This window comes from Vidua macroura, chromosome 2 (assembly GCF_024509145.1).
Source record: "Vidua macroura isolate BioBank_ID:100142 chromosome 2, ASM2450914v1, whole genome shotgun sequence".
Lineage (NCBI taxonomy): Eukaryota > Metazoa > Chordata > Aves > Passeriformes > Viduidae > Vidua > Vidua macroura.
The window spans coordinates 40,238,132-40,260,545 of NC_071572.1; the positions used below are offsets into that span (position 1 = coordinate 40,238,132).

The window sequence follows — 22,414 nt, forward strand, 5'->3', positions numbered from 1 at the left end:
GCCTATGACTCTTAACTCAGTACTTTTTACTTCCAGTGTGAGAAGAAAAATGTGTTGGCCATCAGACAACTGAAACCCTAAACAACTGGAGTCAAAATCCAGATATATTAACTGACCTCCCTATGAAGAAAAGAAACCTGCAGTTCTAAATGTCTGACTGCAATTAGCAAAAAAAAAAACAACAAAACAAACAAAAAAAAAAAAACCACAAAAAAAAAAAACACACCAAAAAAACCACAAACAAACCAAAAGAAAAGTTCTTTCTGCAGGTTTTATGGCAAAACAGGAATTATGTCTAAGACAACTCAGTAGGATACTAGTGCATTCAAACAGTTATTGGAACCTGGAAATTTCTTTCTTAAATGAGAATGACCAAGATGGTGCCTGCCAAAGGAAGAGATGACTACACTGCTATGGGCCAGACAGAGCAATAAGTAGTGTTTCCAGAATTTCAGAATCATTCTTCCTGCACTCAGAAAAATAGATGATGTTTGATAGAGAATAAAGCACAAGGTAAACAGCAAGGACACAATACTACTGGACGCAACTTGGGATAAAAGATGCAGTCCAGTGATTCCCTGGTCAAGCAACAAAAATATTGACCAAAGGTTGGTGATCCAGTTAGACTGATACCTGTGGAAGACTGATAACAAAATATTATATCCAACCAAAGTATTTTAGAGTAAAAAAATTTCCTGCAGTAGATAGAAAGAAAAAAAACAGAGGGGGGAAGGGTGCAGAGAGACAGAGAAAGCATTTGCTAGGAGTGAAAATTTCAAAGTTTTCTAGCTGTTCAGTTATTTGAAAAGAGCATGTCACAGATTGGCATTTTTTTAACTGCTCAGAACAGCCCAATGAATTCATGCTGTCTCTCTATAGGTATCTTCTTGGGCAAAAGGATATTACTGAGCTAATGGGACTGGAAGAACCCATCAGCAAAAGTTCCCTTGGAACTGATTTACAGAATGAATGGGCAAATCAAAAACATGCAATTAGCAGCATGTGTCAGCCTTCTGTATGATCCATAGAACTAAAAGCATTTAAGATGTGCCAGCCTCAGGCTTCTTGCTCCTTAAGGCATGCATGACATGAAAACAAGAGACTACCAAGCACCCATCATTACTGAAAATAGGGTATTTTAGTGATACTGGCATGACTAAAATATAACTGCTGATCAGTGCCAATTAGCTAGAATAATCTTGTTAGCATTAGCTCAACTGTTCATTTACAAATCTCTGCAACACTAATTGTATTTGAAGTTCTTTTAACACTAACTCCTTTTGTGTGGTGCTGAAAGCCTTCAAAACACTCACCAATTGAACAGCTGATATAACAAACAATCCTTCTTTAACCCTTTGCAGTCTCAGTGCTATAAAAGTAGCTCTGCATATTAACTATATCATATATTGAACAAGTTTTCATGTGGTCATTTTGTTTTTTATATATGGAACATTTTATTACATATTTACAATAAGCACCATTCTCTTGCCATAGCAAGAGCTGTATCTTATCAAATACTGAGTATTACTGATAGTTGTCAGTGTGTAACCCACTAAGAAAAGTGAACAGAAAACCCCCCTCCATTGCTATTGCTCTTTATCAAGCTCATAACTTAGATCACAACATCCATCCATCCATCCAAAATAAATTATATTTGATTTTTACTTATTGCTTCTTAATTTGTATCAGAAGAGCATTTTGGCAAGAAATATTTTCCTGAACTGAATATAATTGACAGTGTTGTTTCAAATTACTGGGCACCCGCATCAGCTCTGGATGAGGTTTTTAATCAAATCAAAATGGACAATATAGAAAATGCAAGGAAGATTTCATTAAATAAATTTATTTGTTAAAATAATTTAACTCCAAATACAACTGCTGAGTTTGCATTGAGTTCTATGTACAATTCTTGTTTTATTTGAAACATCAAGGTTTAAACAACTGACATTGTTACAAAACAAACTGTTGCCCCATTTTAAGTTGCCAGTTGTATTAGAGCTCAACAATTAACTGTGAAATACATTAATTCACCCCTAGGAAACTCCAAATCAACAGCATTAAGTCTGACTCCAGAACCCACTTCAGTCTTTCTTCAAACCCTGATCAAGAATTAACAGATGCACAACAATGCAGATAAAAGCCTCCTGCAGTTGTCAAACATTTGCTTTTGTTGCAGAGTTTCACAATTAAAGCCTAACCAGTGCTTTGATGGCACACTGGTAAAAATAAAAAAAAAAAATAAAATTAAAAACAAACATGCACAAAACCCCCCAACCAAATGGCTGACATCTTTAGGTAACATTCTATACAGGAAAGCAAATACCAGTAGTTTTCCCATAGAAAAGTAATGGCAACTGTAGCACTGGGGTTAGGGAGAGGCTAGAATCAGAACAGAAAATGTCACCAAATTTCTTTTCTTGATGCTCTGAAGGGGGTGGGCAGGGGGATGGGCACAACAGAAAAAAACCAAAATCCAATGCAAGTTATTTTTAATGCTCTTGATCCGATTCTGGTTTGTTTGCTTTGAATCATTTTTGTGTGTATTTTGAAGGGAAAGAGGAAACAGTTGCTCTCACTATCATAGCTTAAAAGAATAAAAGTTGCAACTTTATAAAAAAAAAAAAAAAAACCAACAAAACTGGAGAAATGCTGTCTTTGTAGAACAGTACAAAGCTCTACAAGAACAGCCAAAGGAAAAGTGGGTCTTTGGAACAAATCATAATATTTTAAGGCATGTTATAAGAAACTTTCAAATACTATAATTGGTAATCCTATCAGGGTACAAATGAAACAGTAACCCAAGACCAGTGAGTCCTGCAGGGTGGCCATGCAGCTGCTGTGTGGCTCACCTACCTCCCTTTCTGCTACCCCTATAACTTGAAAAATCTGTCGAGTGCAACTGTCATTGATTCAAGCTCCACTATCTTCACATTAGTGGAAATACAAATAGTGCATAACTACTTCCTCAGAACTATACAATAAAAAAAAACACTCGCATTGCTCCCCCAGCCAAGTTGCATGGTAGCTTACATATGGCCTATGCTTTTGAAAATGGAAGAGTGTGATGAAGAAACAAAACTGGGAGATATTTTCTTTAATATTTCTGTTACAAATTTACTGTGCAATTCTTCCTATATTTAAAGCCCATCTGCTTTATATCATGAACTTCATGTTAGGCTGTTCATACTCTACTTCATGCCATTTTCTTGGCTGATGAACAATCTGTCAGGTAAGATTTTTAACATCTCTCTAAATAACCTCGCATAAAATACACTTCCAACTTGGTTTGAAATTTGGCTTTAGTTTGTTTTTTTGTGGTTTTTCTTTTTCGAGTGCTTACACAGTGGATCTCACACTGACAAACTGTTTTATGGATGGATTGTGCTGCTTGATTAACTGTTTCCCAATCGTGATATTTGAAACCCTGAAATATCATCAATCCAACATCTCACATCTTGTTTAAGTATGGCAGCTGACACAATGGGCAGGCAGGGGGTGGTAAGAGAACATTCATACCATCTAGTTTAGGCATGTGAGTTCTGTGACTTGGAGGACTAAAGTTAAAAGCCTAAGTTTGCTATACAGTCAATGGAAAGAGGTAGGTGCCTCTAGGAGGGCGATTCAGAGCACCCAAAATGGGCATTCAGATGCCAGAAATAAACGGTGTGCCTATCTCCCTAAGAGAACAAAGTACAGTAACAAAAGCTCTGCAAAGTAGATGGGAAATGGGCTACATTTATATTCTAGTAAGGCTTAATGCTCTGTGACATCTAATGCCCTTTGTCACACTGGTTGTGGAAAGGTCTTAAAAGATTAAGGGCAGAGTTGGCCAGTTCTCTTCCGTGAATATGATTTTCTTTAGTTATCATCCAGTGAACTATAATTCAAATGTTAAGGATATTTATGTATGGAAATCTGAAAAGTGTTTTCTACTCCAGTGTCCTTTGTGGCAGATGAGAGCGCTTTTAGGAAGTTCTGCAGATGGAGGCAAAACTCTCGAACCTAACTCCAATTACAGCATTTCTAAGGGCCATATACACACACACATACACACTCAACACACACACACACAGCCCAGCACCCCTATTTTCACTCATTTAAACACAAGGAACTACACTGTTACTGCACAAGATTTAAAAACTAATAAACGCATGGTGTTATTTAGACCACAGGCTCAGTGACTGTGTTTTTATGGCCAATTTTACCTATAAAAGATCCAGCTCAAGACAATCTCTCCAGCATTTAAAATCTAAACATTGCGATTGAAAACTGTTCTATACTTTGATTGTAAGACTTTGAAATAGGTATTTCTGTGCCATTAGTCATGCAAATGATAAATACTTCACTGCTATGAAACTAGCAAGTCAGAGCTCGAGCATCCTTTCCAAATAAAATATTTGCTCCCACCATTAAACACTCCAATAATTGGGGCAACCTTTGAATAGTGTGTCAGGCAATTAAAGAGCCATTTCCACACTCACCTAAGGAATTACAACCTTAACTATTTCACCTCTGAACCAAATGATTTCACATGGTTATTCAATTTAAGTTTTCAACATTAAAGCTATCAAATAGCAAACTGGATTTTCAAATGTTAGTTTGGGATCACACCAGAGAATGTAGCCCTTAAAGGCAAGAAAAACTGTTGTCTTTAACAAACTTAAAAATGCAAAATGTTCATACTGTCCCACGAGGTTTCTGCAGAAGGGAACATATGGATGAAACATGGCTTAATTTTCCTTACAAGATGGTACTAGTTAATCTATTAAAGTGTTCCTTGTTAGTAAGGCTCAGCAATTTTTTTTTCATCACAGTTGCTTCCTCCTGGTTCAGTAAAGTGAAAATAAAGATGCTTCCTGCTTTGTAAACAGAGGGTTTGTTTGGCTTTTTGTAGACCAAAACCTGAAGCGATCCTCCATTTTTGAGCAGCAAAATGAAAGATTTAAAACATTCCAATGCCAGACTGTTTCTTCACCCGTCACTTGTTTCCAGATCTTGCCTCTCATTTCACACACTGATACAATGTTTTCTATTTCAAGATGTGGGATAAAGTGTAGAAATAATAGCATTGATTTTGAAAAGAATCCAAACTATATGGGTCTCTGGTAGCCTTTTCCTCCAACACTGTCAGAAGTTCTGGTGAAATCAACATAACTGACTGAACAAACTCAGCCACATGTGATAGTGTCCATTCTGAAGCGTGGTAATCAGACACCAAAAGACTTGGCTCTCCTTTTCATGCTTATGCTTGTTGTGAAAGATCTTCAGAGATATCCTCTCCACTGCTTTCGTCTCCATTTCCAAAATGATTCTGTCCTCTTCGGAAATAGTTGCTGTTGTTGCTGTCTGACATGACAACACACGTACGTTCGACTGGAACGACCCTGTAGATCAACTGACTGTGCCATAAAATTGCAGGTGCTCAAAGGGGAAAAACGGGTGAGATGTGGTCATTTAACCCAATTATATTCAGAGTCAGTGATTGACTTTCAATGCTCAGCTCTGAGTTAATGTTGCTACTTCACTACAGATGTATTTCAAGTGACCCACAAACCAGGAAGTGAAGTAGACAGTTTTACCACCTTACAAAATTTCTGCAAATTAAGTCCAGGTTAGGTAATTTTTAATGCTATTGTATATTACATGCAGAACAGCATGGATCATCTTTGTCTGGCTGTGCTGCATAGTTCATTTGTCTAACAATTTCCGCAAAGAGCTCATCCACCATTGTTTTACTTTTAGCAGAGGTCTCCATAAAGGGGCAGCCCCATTCTTCAGCTAAGGCTCTGCCTTCACTCAATGATACTTCTCTCTCACTTTCCAGGTCCACTTTATTACCAACCAGAATTACTGGCACCTTCTCATACCTACAGTTTAAAAACAAAAACAACAGCAATAATTAAATTTTTTAAATGGCAACATCCTTAAAGTAAAAAAAAAAAAAAATCTATTTGCAAACAGTACAGACCCAACAGGAAAGAGACATTTGAAAGATCTTAAAATTTTACATTTGAAAAAATGTGTATTTCACATTCTAGCAATTTGTTGCACATCTTGGTCCCCTCAGAGCTTTCAGAGTTCTACGAAAATCTTCCTCCTCTGAAATTTCCTTCCCTCCAGGAAACATACCAGGAATACTTTCACACTACAAAAATGAGGATTATAATACTATTTTCTCTGTTTGCAATCTCCATGTGTAAGAACAGGATGGACATCAAACCCTCCCTTCAACATTATACCCTCCTTCTCCCTGAACAGGTATTTTTTGTATCTCCTGCTTGGAATAATGATGCAACACTCTCCCTTTCAAGAGTATATTTACCTTTGGTCAATATACACAGAACTCTTTGAATAGCAATAAATCAGACACAACCAAAGGGCCAGTAGATTAATTCCAAATTTCAGGAAATGTAGTCCACTTCAAGTACTGCATACACACATAAGTACTGTTACATAAACACGTATTAGATAATACAGAATGTGTATCTCTCCCTTCTAGCATTCACATCATTATGCCAGTTAAACAAGTCAAAGAGACAAATAAAAAATCACAATTAAGTTCCAGGCAATACTATCACAGCTCTGCTTCATAATCAACTTGGACAGCACAACAGATCATGTAGCTACAAAGAAATTTGTTACTTTGCACCTCCTTGTGAAGGGATCCTTGCCAAATTTTTTTACAAAATTGAAATGCCTGTCGTTTTTTTTTTCCATCCTCACATTCATAAATCTTTCTTCAGACTTGAAACTAAGTGTTCCATCAGGTTTCAAATTTACATATTTGCTACAGAAAAGAAAAGAGAGAAGAAAACACTGGGCCTATTTCCAAAATACTCTTACACAGGTTTTCTCATGAAAGCAACTAGGACTGAGAGGAAAACCAGTTATGACTTTTTAGCACTCAAACCAGACCTAAGAGAAGCAAGATGGTACCTTCTTAACTTAAACCTGATTTGCTCCTTCATATTTTCTTAGTAGTACTGCTATGAGTCAAATCAATAGAGTAAGACTGTACTGTGGACAAAAGATGCAGCTGACACCTGCAGCAGCTGAAGATGACACCCTCCTAAAGCCACCTTCTTCATCCCTCCCACCCATCCCCCAGGCCTGCTACGCAAGGCAGCAGAGCAGTGCTGGTGCATCTGCCTCATCTGGTTGAGGGAAACAACCTGCTTCCCTGTCTGTCACCGCTCTGCATTGGAACAGGTACCCTGTGTGTTCCTGCTGCCTCTGCTGCAGGGACAGTAGGCTCCCACAGTGTCCAAAAGGCTAAAAGACCAATAATGTCTCAAACCACATCAGCAACTCTTGCCTCCCCAGACTAGCATCAAAAATTTGTCCAACTATGTCACAAGATGTAGCTGAAATTCTAAACTTTGTTATGCTTCTTTGCTTACTAAGGGAATGTCATAGTCCAGGGCTTTCATCAATAATTGCAGAGAATCCCCCTCACTTTTACCATTTTTCCTGCCTTCATTTACCATCTGAAGAGACACAATCCATTTCTTACTCTGTGGATAAGTGTTTAGCACAATGATATCTCTGGAACTCTTGCAAGAGCTAAGCTGCCATTAATTAAGTACCAAAATACACATAAACATCTTGAAATCTGTCCTCCTGCATTTAAACACAAGATAGCATAGTCTTTAATTACATAAGATGGATAGCATTCAACAGATAAAAAGAAATACTGAATTGCTGTCTTATCTTTATTATTCAGATGCATGTGTCCTATTGTATTTGCTATACAGCATTAAGAAAAAAATCCTTCAGTGGAAATGGAATCAGGTACCCCTTCACTGCATTTCTTGATTTCTGAGGGCCCTGAACTTCCTCTCACTCTCCACTGGCTTGCCTTCCGGTAAAACTGAGAAATTCAAAGAATATGCTTGAGAAATGCCCAGTGAAGAAATAGATGACCCAGAATTAAAACACAAGACCCCTTCTCTGAGTTTTGTGAGATCACTCCAATTTGTTGAGAAACATATAAGGAAATACATACACACTTGTTGCAGACTTATAGTCAGTCCCACTGAAAAATTCAAGTGCTTAAAAGGTTTAGGAACCCTAGAAAAGCCGAGCAACTAAATATCTGAGAGTCTGTATGCTGTGAGTACTCAACACCTGGGAAATGGAGCAGTGGAAACCCTGATGCTTCATACTGAAGAACAGAAAGAACTGATGATCTGACAGAAAAGATATGAAAAAGCCTAATATAATTTATTTGCACAAGACCATCTAGGAACTATTAGGTGGAACTCATAGGAGCAATTTTCTGTATTGCTTTTCCTGTTGCATTTACCTGATTCACTACCTACCTTCACCACCTAAAATGAGATCCTACAGTCAGTAGACTTATTCACCAAATAATTCAGATTCACCCAATAACCAATAACTTTACAATATTGAAACGCGTAAGAAAGTGTTTCTGCAAAGCTCTTATTATGTCTTCTTACCAAAAATAAAGTTGCTCTTGCAGAATACATCTCTGTACTACCTAGATTTTGAGTAGGTAATTTTACAGAGAAAATACATTTTATATATATACATATTCTGTGTGACATATATTTTAGATTTTTATATATACTTATGCCTGTCTATAATAAATACACACAATTTATCTTTCTACATAGAAAAGTCAGTGTCTACTACCTAGAATACAGCAAATAATGGAAAAATAGTCCATGGGTACCGAGCAGAAGACTGGCTCTGGTACGAGCTGGACTTAAGTGCTCCAGCTCAGTATCAGTCCTGCCCAACCCAAGCTGAGTAGAGAGAATCAGACCAGACTTCTGTGTATCCTATTCCTCAAGTACCAAGAGGATGATGAACTGTGTGTCTTCATTCAGAGTCCTAAGGGCCTTCACACTTTCCAGTTTTGAGTTCTGATAACACTTTGTGGAAAATCTAGCTCTTGACTAAATCAAACTCTGCAAGCTCTGAAGTTCAAGCTAGCTTTACACCCTTCACCTCTCAACACTGCCAGAATTTCCTGCCTCACTTAGTATCCTGGGCAATTTCTTTTCTGATGAGTACGGGGAGATCCCTGGCTCAATACTCTCCTTACTACAGCTGCTGATCTCACTGGAGGTAACTTTTGCCTGCATCTGGAGACTCCACTTCATACTCAGAGCTTTGACCAGTCAGATGTTGGACACCCACCACTCAGGTGGTGTGCAGTAGCACAGGCCCACCAATGGAAGGGCAGTTTCTCAGATGTGGGGGAATTATATGATTCTAATGAAATTTGAAGGGAAGAAGAAAATCTCTTCCTCACAGGCTTTTCACTCTGTTGAATTTCAGTGGCCCGAGAGAAAAAATAGGTTCTTTACAAAGGAAAAAACAAGTAAATTAAAAAAAGAGAGCTACCTTGCAATGTCCAAGCAGCAATGCAGAACCCTTCTATACAACCACAAAAATCAAACACAGGAATTCACAAATCCTTCCTCTAGCTGGGTCTAACTTATTCACAAATACTTTTAGTAGAGCAAAAGAGGCTAGAACCCCACCACCTATACTGAAGTCCTGAATCCAGGCTGCTGCTCCCATTACAGGATCTGTGGGAGAGCAGCTCAACCCACAGTGGGAGCTGGGCAGAAGTTTTGCCTTTTTCTGCAGCCCAACTGCCCCTGCCTGTTCCCTTAGCAATGGACAAGTGGCACAGTCCTGCTCATTGCTGGAGCAGGAAAATCCAATTTTCTCAGTATGACTGAAAAGCTTTGAGCAGCACTGATCATTCTTAATGAAAAGCATGAGGGCCACCTGAAAATAAGAACTGCTGCTACTTTTGTCATTATCAAAGCAGCACAGTATGTATTCTGGGGCAAATATAACAGAGCCTGTAAGAAACACTCCCAAATGTAGCAGGGGAAAGCTTGACTTTTTAAGACCTCTTCAGGAACAAATTTTTGCAAGACCAATTACACGTGTTTGCAGAATGCAATTAAAGAAAAAGGCACTTCACTCTGTTTAAATGATCTCATTTTCTTTAGCTCCAATATGACAGAGAGTGAGCAACAGCCACTCTTGAAGAGGTAGCAGGACTGCAGTCATTTATAGCCCTATGAAAGACACCGGTACAGAGTCAAATGCCATCATATCTAGGGTCTCCACTACTGGCAAGGTACAGGCATTGCCCCATAAAAGACAATCAGAATGATTTCCCAGTTCTAGATAAAGTCAGTGCTAAAACTCACCCTGTTCCCCATCTTTAATGAATACCTGGGACCAATAGCCCACAGTAAATCTCTCAGTTTTCCTGAGAGTGGACACCACAGGCACATGAAATCAATAAATACACAAACATCAAATGTTTTATGTGGCTCAGTTATATACCACTGACCACACAGCCTTATATGTCACACAGCAATAAATATTTCTATATTTTATCTTGCCTCACACAGCACACACATCATCCACATTTCTGTTTAGATTACCATGTACACTTTGAATAACAGCTTAGAACATTTAGAAATCTTCAAGGTGAATGGTATGAGAATGATCTTCAGAGACTTTTTCCTCACAGCTTTTCTACCTCAAATCACACCCAAAAAAACATGGGCAGTACCTGACTTCTTTTACAAGGTACTTCTCAGATTTCTGGTTAAAACTGTCATTGGATAAAGATAAAACCAAAGATGATGTGCAGTGCAAATTGGAGATTGAAACAGGCAAGAATTTAAAAACAAAACTCCCAAACATACACCAAGGCTAATAAACAGACCTGATTCCTTTAAACAGTGGTAGAGACTGCCCAGTACCCCTACACTCTGTGTGCGTGTGTGAGTTGTAGTATTCAGTTGAGAAAAAAGGTACAAACAGGTTCCCGTTTTCTAATTCACATTCTGGAAGTGGTGTCTCTTTTAAAAGATTTTTCCTGAGCTTCATATTAGACCCAAATATTTTCAAACAAATAATTCTGTGTAATAAAACAAACCAAGATAATACCATGTATTCTTAAAGACTGTTTTTTATAACAAGTTTTAGTCCTGTTGAAGTTTTTGGAAAGATGCATGATTACAGCTTTATATGATAAAAACTGGGACCACTGAAATACAAAAGGTATCTATATGGGATAACTATTACTAATAATCAAAAAGAGTCTCCAGTACTAAATCTCCTTTATTACCTTTTACACACAGGGCATCTTTCTTTTTTTTAAATGCATTTCTGTCACTTTTGATAGCATTTCAAAAAGGAAATTAATTCAAGGGATAAAGATATTAGTGTTGAAAATGATCCAAATAATATCAAAAAGTCAATAATAATTGTTCTTCTTTTTAGACTTACAAAAAACTTGTAGTATGAATCCTGCCAAAATATGCAGCAAAAGAATTATGGGTAATATGAAATAAAGTACCAGAAATGACATTTAAATCTATTAGGTTATTTACAAATTCACACTAAAAATAACTAAATATCCTTTTGTAATGTAACTTGCAAACTTTGATTGCCTTCAGTAAAATCTTTCTTAACTTGAACAAGCTGTTTCCTCATCTAGAGGAAGAACATATTCCAGTGTAACTATCTAGAATTTTTCTAATCCCTTTCACATAATTACTTGGATAGTTAATGCAGAATCCTTCATAGTTAAAACTCACATCAGCTATGGAGGATAAGAAAAGGCACCAAGTGTCCCCCAGCCTGATTCTGAGCCTCTCAAACACCAGGATGAGAGGAAGCAATACCACAGAATTTTCAAGGAGAAAACTACCTTAACCCTTTCTTGAAGCTACCAGTTCTTGAACCAAAGCAACAGGGAAAAAAAAAACAAAACACAAAACAAACAAACAAACAAAAACCCAACAAAACCTCAAAAAAAACCCAAACCAAACCAAACAAAAAAACCCCACACCACACACACATCTATTACTACCTTAAGACACAGATAGAGGAGATATCTCACTTTGACCAAACCCCTATTCTTTGTATTTTGGTAGCTTTAAAAACTACATCTATTAGGGGGTCATTGTGCAGAATTATGTTTCCATGGACTCCTGCAAATAGACAGCAATAAAGATGTGTCAATACCTGTATACATGTATAAATGTGTCAGAGAGATACTCAAATCTAAACAAAGGTAGGTTTCTGCAAAGTTTGAGCACTTTTCCCTCTAATGGAAATTATTACAGCTTCTCAGGCAAAACCACACAGAACAGCTGTAAAACTCTCACAATTCTGCTGCAAACAAGTCATTCCAGTTTACTAATTAATTGCATTTAATATTCAGTTTTGTAAGTTATATTGTGTAGTGATTTAATTTCTTAAGCAATAACTCCTAACTAAAAAAATAGTCTTAAAATAAGTTTTATAAATGAGTAGATGTTAAAGAGCTTATTGGAAGTCCCACTGCAATTAGGCGGCTGAGTCATGAATCAGTTTGCTATAAAGAACAGTGTATGGCCTAATTGCAGGACTGGGATCTAACATTTTATTCTAGGCTTTGACATCAACTCCTTACATAGCCTTTGGGAAAACAAACTGTTCAGATGGATAGATTGAGGTATATAAAGTCATGATAATTGTACTTACTCATAGGACAGCAAATTAAATAATGATTGCAAAACAACTTGGGAGGATAATATTAGAATAATAAATAACAACACACTATATCACTTTTGAGGAGGCTTCAGAAACTTTGTTCTTGTACATGAAACTTTCTGGAAATAATCCCCTCAGCTTAAATAAAATACTTTAAAGCCAATTTAGTTCTTTGGGTGTTAGAGCTGGCTTCACTTGCCAGTTTGGCTCACCATTGGTGCTGTGCTTGTAAGAAATTAGAGGAAATCGTTCCAAGCAAAAGCCCAAGAAACAACAACCAACCACAGTATACAGAAGCACTATAAATATCTGCTTCCCAACTCTCACAATAAGCACTTTTCAACCAAAGCACTTGCACACATTATTCCTAGGCAGCTTACAGCTGAGACCTTCCAAGGGACAAGAACCATGGATGGTCCAACCCAACACACAAACTCAAAGGCCATGCAGTAAACCTACATTCCCCTGCTGCATCAGATGTAACAGGATGATGCACATCATCTCTGTATGAAGGACACCAAAGATCTTTTACAGGTCATTTCCATTCACTTCAGAGGAAAATTCTTATCTACAGAGGATTTTCTGCCACTAAGATTTCATAGGAGAACCAGAATAACAATAAACTTCCACATTTTCAGCCTGCTTCTGCAAGTCACTGCAGATAAGTCTACTTTTGGCTCTCCCTACAGCTTTTTAAGATAAAATGTCAAGAGCATCTGAAAATTCAAAGGTCTATCAACATGTCTTAAGGGTTCGCTAGTCACTAAAGTAAGTCCTAAAAAAAATCCCTGATCATTAATATGTTAGGGAGATATTTTCTCATTAAGCTTGCAGAACTCCATGAATGTTTAAACTACGTCCCATGACACTGTCTGTTCCCTTCAAAGCAATGCTCTGGCACAGGTGAAGGAAAACAGCTTTCTGAGTGCTGGGGGTGACAAGGAGCCAATCACACAAGTAGCTTCAGTTCTCATCTACTGCCATTTCAGATGTTCAAAAGTCTTCACGAACAGGTTATTTTTCACCTTAAAAAGGACACTTCTGCCTAGTATCTATCATTAAAATTCATATCTAACACTGAAGTCTATTATCAAGACTGAAAAGACTCTAAGGGATATATAAAATCTACCTTCTTAGCAGCAGGTTTGCTGGGAGCATATCCAAACAAGATTTTAATCCTCGAGTTCTCTCTCTATGCCAATCAAAATCCTCATCTCACACAACTGAGCATCAACATCATCTTGTTGAAATCCTGAAATGCTTGGCACATTTAGCAACTCAGAAACACTGAAATTTTCAAATGGGAATTTTCTGTTCCTTGGTTTAGCTTAAGAAGCAATAACCACAAGTAAATAAAGGTATATGTTTTACCTGACTGTTTCCATTGTGACTAATTCCCTTGTTTCTAAAAGCAACAAGAAAATCAGGATGTCCTACCAATCTGAGATTCTCACAGCTGCACCAAATTCATCTAGCTCCTGTCTCTCTACTCAGCGCATACTGAAAGAAGTCTACTTATCAAGAAAACTACTAACAGATTATGAGGCATGCTATAGTTGCTTAAATACAAAAAAAGTTCTTGCTCAAAAAATGTCCAGACATTAAAGCTGAGCACCTAATTTTTTTTTTAATTACTGCTACTAGCTGTAGGAATAGCTCAACATCCTAAAAATTAGGTCTCACATTTCAATATTTAAGCTTTGCATCCATAATTGAAAACTACTCTTAATAACCACATTAGTTTTCTTACCTTGAATATTTTTAAGCCATATCCATGCTAATATACTAATGTTTATTCCAATACAATGAGCATGACTGGATATGTCAAGGCTTTCAGTACCTACCAAATGTGCAACATATAAAAGATTCTAAAATTAGAGACTACCATCTATCTTTTATTTGTATACTGAAGTCTCAAAAAAAAGATATTTCTTTTAAATGACAACTTTTTTCAGACATAACCACTTATAATTAAATTTTATCCTCAATGTCTTAGAGCAAAAACATTAAGCACCAAGCAAGAGGAATGCTGACATGTGATCTAAGAGATGTGGGCTCAGTTTCACACCCTGTTACAGACCACCTGTGCAATTTCTAGCAAGTCTCTTGAACTCTATACCTCTGCTCTCCATCTGAAGAGTCGTCCATCCTTAGTGATGGAGGCAATCTGAACATCTTGAAGCATGCAGTAACAGTAATGCTTGCTCTTCAACTGGAAAAGCACCCTGCAGCCCAGCTATTCTAAGCAGTAAGCTATGCAACATCACAAAATTTTGGGATTTCTTTACAAGTATAAGGAATGTTAGGACAAATTCTGTGCCAGCATCAAATCTGTCAGCAAAAAGAATAAAGCTGGTGGATTAGGTGTGCCTTGAAGCAAGAACACCAGCTTTGGGGTCAAAGTCAAGGTTGTTGCCTCACTTGAACACCACCAATTTGAGCAGAAACTGCAAAGGCTCAAAACTGACATTGAGGGATTTCTCCTCTTCCTTGCTCCTCTGTACAAAACTCTACAAAGTCATAAAACCTGCTCATTCAGGTGATGTGGGACTGAATAGGTGCCTTTACAAAGGCAATGAAAAATGCAGATATCTATTAAAAGCAATGTGAGCCTCTTGCACATCATACAAATCTATGGATTCCAACTGCTTTATAGTTTAAAGTTATCACATTGCTGTGTTCAAACAACAGCAACCCTAAAATGCATTACTATTTATCTATCAACACATGCTTTGTCACAAGGAATTTCTCTCAGAAGCATATCTTGATGTGCAAATGTTTAGATAAACTACTGTAATATTTTAAAATATACTGTAAACTTCCTGTACAAGCAAGCAGGGACAAAGGTGAGGGAGGAGAAAGAAAGAGACCGAAGAGATTTGTACCAATTCAGATATATCAAAGTTTATGCCAGTAGCTCAGCTTAAAAAAAATATCTTTGCAATAAAATACTGTTAACAATCCTCCTGGAAAAGCTGAAACAGCATCAGACTTTGTATAAAGCGCAGAATCTGTAAAGTAATTTATGAGTACAATGGTAGGTCTAGCTTGTTACAGAGTCTATCAATGCTGCTATCTAAAGCTCTAGTTTTTTCTTCTGCCTACAACTCCTCCCCTCACCATTCTCCAGTCCATAAATAGCATTAAGCATGTGCCAGTTTCTTCCATAACTATAGCAGCAACAGTGTGTCTTTCCCACCAACAGTTCTGACAGAACTTAATCATTATTTAGATTTCTAATTTGTTCCAGATGTTGATCTGGACAGGAAGGGACCTTGGGAAGTCTCTAGTCCAACCCCCTGTTCAGAGCAAGGTCAGCCAGGAAATCTCAACCAGCTTCCTCAGGGCCATGCACAGCTCAGTCTTGAAAACTTCCAAGGACAGGCCTTCCATGATCTCTTTGGGAATTTGTCCTAATGTTTAATTTAGCTTAACTGTGCTGCGGAATTCAAAACTTACTGGCAGGTAATGGAGGAAGATGAGACAAGCGGACAACTGAGTTGCATAATGCTTGTTTACATAGAAAATGGGCTGAGAAACAAATGACAAAGTTATATAAATATTTACAGCTATTCATTTTTGTAGTGGAAGTGATAATCATATTTATAGGCCTCAAGATAGACATATATCTTAGAATTCTGAAAGCAAAATGAACTAACTAGATTTTGCAGAATTAACTAAAGCTCAAGCATAAGTTAATGACAACTTCAAACTTTTTATCCTTGTTTATTTAAGCTATGAAATTGAAACTTCTTCATGGATACATAAAGTAAAACTAGTGAAATCCATATGCATTTTAAAAGAGCCAGAAGACTATAGTTCTTTAAAGTATTAGTTCACTCTTCAAAGCCAACACACTCTTATATTACTTTAACCATTTTATAATCACTGATAAAAATTCCACTGCAAAACTTGCTAAAACTATTCTAATAGGATTTTCTCTAGGTCATTAAAATTACACTTTTACAGTCTTCAAGAATAGGCCTAACAATTAATTCAAAACCTTCTTAGTAGCATCACCCACTTCCAAAGGATTAGAACTCAGAAAGAAACAGTTTCTCTTCCATTTTGAGGTAAGAACCTTTTACTCCAAAAAGTCTGTGCTCCTGACTTTTGGCACCACCCAAATCTGGCCCCTGAAATGCAACCCTTGGTCACAAAACTGACTTCTAATAATTTGACTGCCACGATCTAGCCTGCAGGATTGAGCATTACATACTGATACAAACTGCAGTTCTACAGAGGCTTTTATTTATTTGCTTTTTAAAGAACTTGACTGCTTGCAATGAACCTAGCTGCAGGTCACTAAAACTTAAGTAAAAGTAAAACAAAAATAACAGAGCTAATTGGCAAAAAACCTGGCCTGAACTTCTGCTCTTTCATCTGTCTCTAAGCAGAAGCTAAGGCAGGTAGATACCAGAGTTTTTATGATACTGCATAGCCTGAAAAGAATTTGAGTGTCTAGTTCAAAGCAGAGACTTTTGTTGCCCTAGAAACTAAAGAAGAATACAGCTTAATGTCCTTGAAGCTAATAAAAACATCCTACAATGCACATAAAAAAACTTTGCAAAAAATGCTCTGTTGAGACAGATCTTCCTCACAATGGCACAATTAGGGTGCAACTCTGGATATTTTTCAAGAGATGGACTACTTTACAGAAACTAAGTAAGTGACCACATGGATACAGTGAACCAATTCAGGACAAAACAGTATAAAAGCATTTTCTCTTTTATTGCAGAAATAGCATTCTTATTACAGTTCCTTTTGACCATAGTCAAACCCTCCTCTACCAACAAAGTAAAAATCCAAGGCCTTGACTAGCTTCATGAGCAGATGCTCTGAGAGCCTCTTCACTCCTGCTAAGTTTCTACCAGAACATTTTATTTTCAACTTGGTAAGCAAAACCATTCTGCCATGACTTCAGAAAGTTGGTGGCCCTTATCTTACAGAACAATTTATCTAACTACCATATGCCTACTCTAAATAATTGGAGTGTTAGAATAAACAGAGCACCAGGAAGGTTTTATTCTCCACAGGTTTAAGAAGTCAGCTCCATCTTCAACACCTCAACTTTCTATCCCCAGAAATTGTATTCAAAAAGTGTATATAATCTTGTTAAGTGAAACTGTTTCCATATCTAAAGATGAACAGACCAAAATAAGAGCTTCAGAATTGTCAGGATTTTTTGATTGTTTGTTACTTGTTTGCTCTTATTAAAATAAATTCTGGTTCATCTTGAAATACAAAACACTGCCTCCCAACATACTACCTTTAAGTGGAATAAAGATAAATATAGAGAACAATTTCTTGATAACCTCCCTTCTATCTTGAGCATAAATTTCAGAAATAATTTTCTTAGGAGATTTTTTCATTATTTCTACAATAAGATGGGTACCAATTAAAGAAAAAACAAACTACTTCATTATGAATCAGTGTTGTGAGTATAATCCATTCAAATATCCAGACATTTCTTAGTAAGAACTTGTTTATAATATGACATTAAGTACAGGATACCTAGTAAAACAGTGAGATCTAAATATTTTACTTTTTCTCACATACATAGATGTGTGTATGAATATGTCAAATCTAATATTTGATTAACTATCAAAATGAAGCCATCTAGAATGAGGAACTGATATACTCATCATCTCAGATGTCGAGCTATTTATATTTTAACTACTGCATAAATGTTAATTTCCTTGGGTCTACTCTAGGTTATAAAAAGCTCCTCTTTCCCAGAAGAGTTTTACTAACCTGTCTGATGGCCATTTTATTGCTCACGAAGATGCTCTGTGGCAGCCAGTCAAGCCTGCAGACTGTTTTATCTTGTACCTGTTAACCCTACCAGCAATGTTGGCCCCTGGGAGTCCACCACCACCACCACAGCACTCATCTCAGGGGATGTGGGCACATTGGCTGTGCCAAAGCTGTGTCAGCAGTGCCGGGGTCAGAGCCCAGGGCTCTGGCTGTCAGCATCCCTTGGGCAGCGGAGCGGCTCCGCGCTGGCATTCTGCCGGTGGCCGTGTGCCGGCTGATGGCCGGTGTCACCCAGAGATGGGGAGGACGGGCCTCGCTTGCTGACAGAAAAAGCAACCCATGTACAAGTGTGTGAGAATGAAACAGAATGAAATCAGTGCCTTGACATAATTTTTTTTTTTCAGAGGGAGAAAACACAAACAAGCCAGGTCAACCTAAGAAACTTCTTTAAAATGCTGCAAATTCCCGCATGGATACCAATTTTCATGTTGCTCAAATTAGGTATAAGACAAACAACGTGGCTTTACACTGGTTTAAACAAATTTGCTCACAAGCAATTCAGTGAAAAAATTTTCACATGGTGACAAAGCCTATTTTAAATTTTTTTAAACAGAAGATGACTGCAGAACCTGATAGAATTAATTCATTTTTCTTCCTTTTATACTGAGTCCTGAGCCCAGATGGCTAAAAGACTGAAAACCTCTTGTGTACATATATGCATATATTTGTGTGTATGTTGTACATACATTTTAACTGCCTCTCTTTCCGAGCAAACTTAATTAAAAAAAAAAAAAACATGTACTTAATTTTATTCTAAGAAACAAAATATTACCCCAATATTTACATGTCTATTTGTCACATTTTAGGTACAGAAAGGATGGTAATTTGCATACTTAACCCTCCAAAGTAACAGTAAGAAAATATTTGAAAAACATTGAAATACTTGAAAAATAAGGTTTTCTTTTATGAAAAGAAAAGATTATGTTTAGAGGTACTGTACACACACCCCAGTGTCCATTACACCTCCTTCATTGTATCACTAATTGGTAACTAGAATTTCCTGAAAATAGTTCATTAATTATTTTTTCCACATTAAGTTGTCCTATTCAGAAAGGCCATTCCAATTAATCTGAAGGTGTGTGCGGAGGTGTGAAGCCTAGACTGTTCCCAGTCCTTTTAATCTAACCACATTTCTTGCTGACAAAGTCTTTCAAAGCAAGTGTTTTGATCATTTCTTGGAAAAGAATGTAAACTTCAATTACCAGACTAATTATCCCAGCTAAGAAGGCAATACAATTGCTTAATTTTAGAGTAATGATGGACTTTTCAAGGTGTGCCTTCTCAGCTTTCATCCAAGGCTGAGCTTACCATTGTCCCTCTCTGGTAGATGCAGCTACCATGATGGCAGTCACTACTTCTGACTAAAAACCATCTGGAGGAAAATTCAACATTCATCAAGTTATGTGCTTTCACACCTTTAGGTTAATTTGTTTTCTTTCTTGAATAGACTCATCTCATTTAAAAAACGATGCTTTTCTCTTTTTTTGTGTGTGTGTATTTTTTACCAAATATAGTTTGTGAGAAAAAAATAGAAAAGGCAATATCCTGCAATAAATTGCAGCAATTATATTGAATGACCAAGTTCTTGAGTTGCCATGGAAAGAAAATATTTTCTTTTTTCAAAAACCATACTTCTCTCCTCTGTAAAGTCTACAATGCAGCAATTCTTTCCAGAGGTGAAAACTTTGTAAACACAAGGTTGTTTCTTTTTCTCCAATGTGTCCCTATCAAGCCTAGGGACACATTAGTAAGCCCTGCAATTCACAGCACCATCCTTCCCACTTCCTTATGTTCCAGAGCAATTTGGACATTTTAAGTTCAAGTACTCTGATAATAGATTTCTATATATTTTGTTTTCCTGTTCATAACAGTTACTTTGTCAACTCTGGTACGTAAAACCTGAATTGCATGGATTTGTTCAAAGAGTTACTAAAGTACCCAAGATGAAGCAGTCTGGATAAACCACCTTTCCACCATCAAGCCACCATGATGTTTATCTTCAGCTTCTTGTGATATAATTTTTAGAGATATGGGCCCTTTGAACATGCCTGCTGCATTTTAGTCTTGTGATGGAGGGTTCATATCGTCTGCAAGTGCCCGTCACTTCCTCCCCTTGAGAAAGGGCCCTGCTTCCTGTTAAATGTTCCCATGTCCTGTCTGCAAACCATCACTGCAGCTCAGTAGCTGAGCTCTTGGCAATTACAAGTGTAACCAACAGTGTAAATCAAAAAGATGAAAGGAACAGTAGCTCCAGTGCATCAGGAGGTTGTCCAAGGTCTGCATCTGCTCATTATGGTTCCTGAAAATCACCTTCACCCAGATGAGGAGCAAGTCTTCCAATTACATGGTCAGTGCAGAATCTGGGGCAAAAGGCCTCGTGGGAGCAGGACCATTCCCACAATGTAAGATCTGGCACTCAGACTGGTAATAGGAACAGCATTCCTTGCCAACAGTTGTTAACAGACTCATCTGATGGGTAGCAAGTATCTGATTTTGGTTGCTAAGAGATCTGGTTATAAGGGAGCATTAGAAATAAAAGAGTTACAAGAAGTTTGACTACAAACTGCTAGATAGTCGAACAGACTCAGAAATTTGCAACAACTACATAATAAGACAGTGATACTTTGTTAAGTAACAGAGGTTACAAAATCCCAGATGGAACAACTACATCGTGCATGGTGCCAGACTAAAGGTGAGACTATTAGAGACCCATTCATGCAGTCCAGGCAAAATTATCAGCTGATCCATCATTTTATCTTTAAAGGCAGCAGAGGACTCTTGAACCCCATTCCCATCAAAACAACAGCCACACATAGCAGGCAGCCTGGCTTCTCCCCAGTTGTAATGAATTTTGTGAATATCTGGATTGAGTGAAATTCTAAAATGTGTCATCATGCCTAAATTTTCTAGAACATCAAGGACCAAGGCTATTGATTCTCTCACATGGCCAGCCTATACCAACTACTGGGGAAACAGGTGGCATAAAAAGAGACTGCTGACATCTGCAGCTTCTAATGTTAAGTGAGGCTGCAGACAACCAAACTAAGAGATAGACAGAAGAGATACCTAATGAAGGCAAAATAATTGAGTTTCTTCCTGTTTGATACTCAACATTAAAACTCTATGGACTCTTGACAGGCTATCCTGATATCATCTTCTTCTCCAGTATCTGGTTTCTAGGAAAGAGTCTATCATCCCTCAGACAACTATTTGTATATGGATAGACATCTAAGCAGATTCTACTCCAAATAAAATTTTACAATCAGCAATATAGGCTGTGCACAGAACTCCTAGAGAAGGAAGGCATCTGAAGTACAAGGCGTGTTAAGTCTGTGCTGTGGATGATTTGATCATCAAGTCTGTGGCCTATTCCATATTCTATACTAAAAAAGTCATACAAAGACATTCAGAAGCTCACTGCTCAAAACATGCAGAATGAAACTGATGTGAAAAAGGAGGTAGAGAGATTTACTCATTCTGATGGCAAATATTTCTGGGTCTGAAAGCAAAACTGAGGTAGATAAATATACTGGGACTCCAAGCATTTAGAGGCCTATGACCAGGAGACTGCTCCACAAATTTTCTCCCTCCCCACTAAATTTCTTGAAAAGCTGCACCCACCCAAAGTTTTTGTCAAAACAAGGTATCTGTCTGAAGGCCTCGAGCTGTGCAAGCCCAAGTGAGCCACATACTGGAACCAAAACAGTGCCACACACCTATGGTCTCTGCAGACTTATGCAAGCAGCTAAGTCCCTCAAGAGGCCTAATTCACTAAACATTGCTTACAGAGTCTACTAACACAACAATAGTAAGATATTCAACAAATCCACAACACATATCACTTCCACAGAAAGCCCTGGGAATAAAAGCAAATGGTGTCAACGCTGTTTCTCACATTTAACATAGTACAGCAATTATAACCCTGATCAGTGAGGTGAGAGACCTGTACCACACACCTCCTTTAGTCATAGGAGTTTCACATCTGCTTTTCCCAGAGGACTATTCTAACCGCTCAGCTGCAAGAGAGGTTTAGAAAATATTCTTCAATCTTTTT

At 37.5% G+C, this 22,414-nt stretch overlaps 1 protein-coding gene across 1 annotated transcript in view; it reads right to left on the bottom strand.

Annotated features, from left to right (window-relative positions):
* Positions 1-1,827: 1,827 nt before the first annotated feature.
* RAP2A (RAP2A, member of RAS oncogene family) overlaps positions 1,828-22,414 on the bottom strand; it is a 30,853-nt gene continuing 10,266 nt past the window's right edge. Inside the window, exon 2 of the mRNA XM_053971067.1 lies at positions 1,828-5,867. Within this exon, the coding sequence (XP_053827042.1) occupies positions 5,630-5,867 (238 nt within the window). The 3' untranslated portion in view covers positions 1,828-5,629. The remainder of the gene's footprint in view (positions 5,868-22,414) is intronic.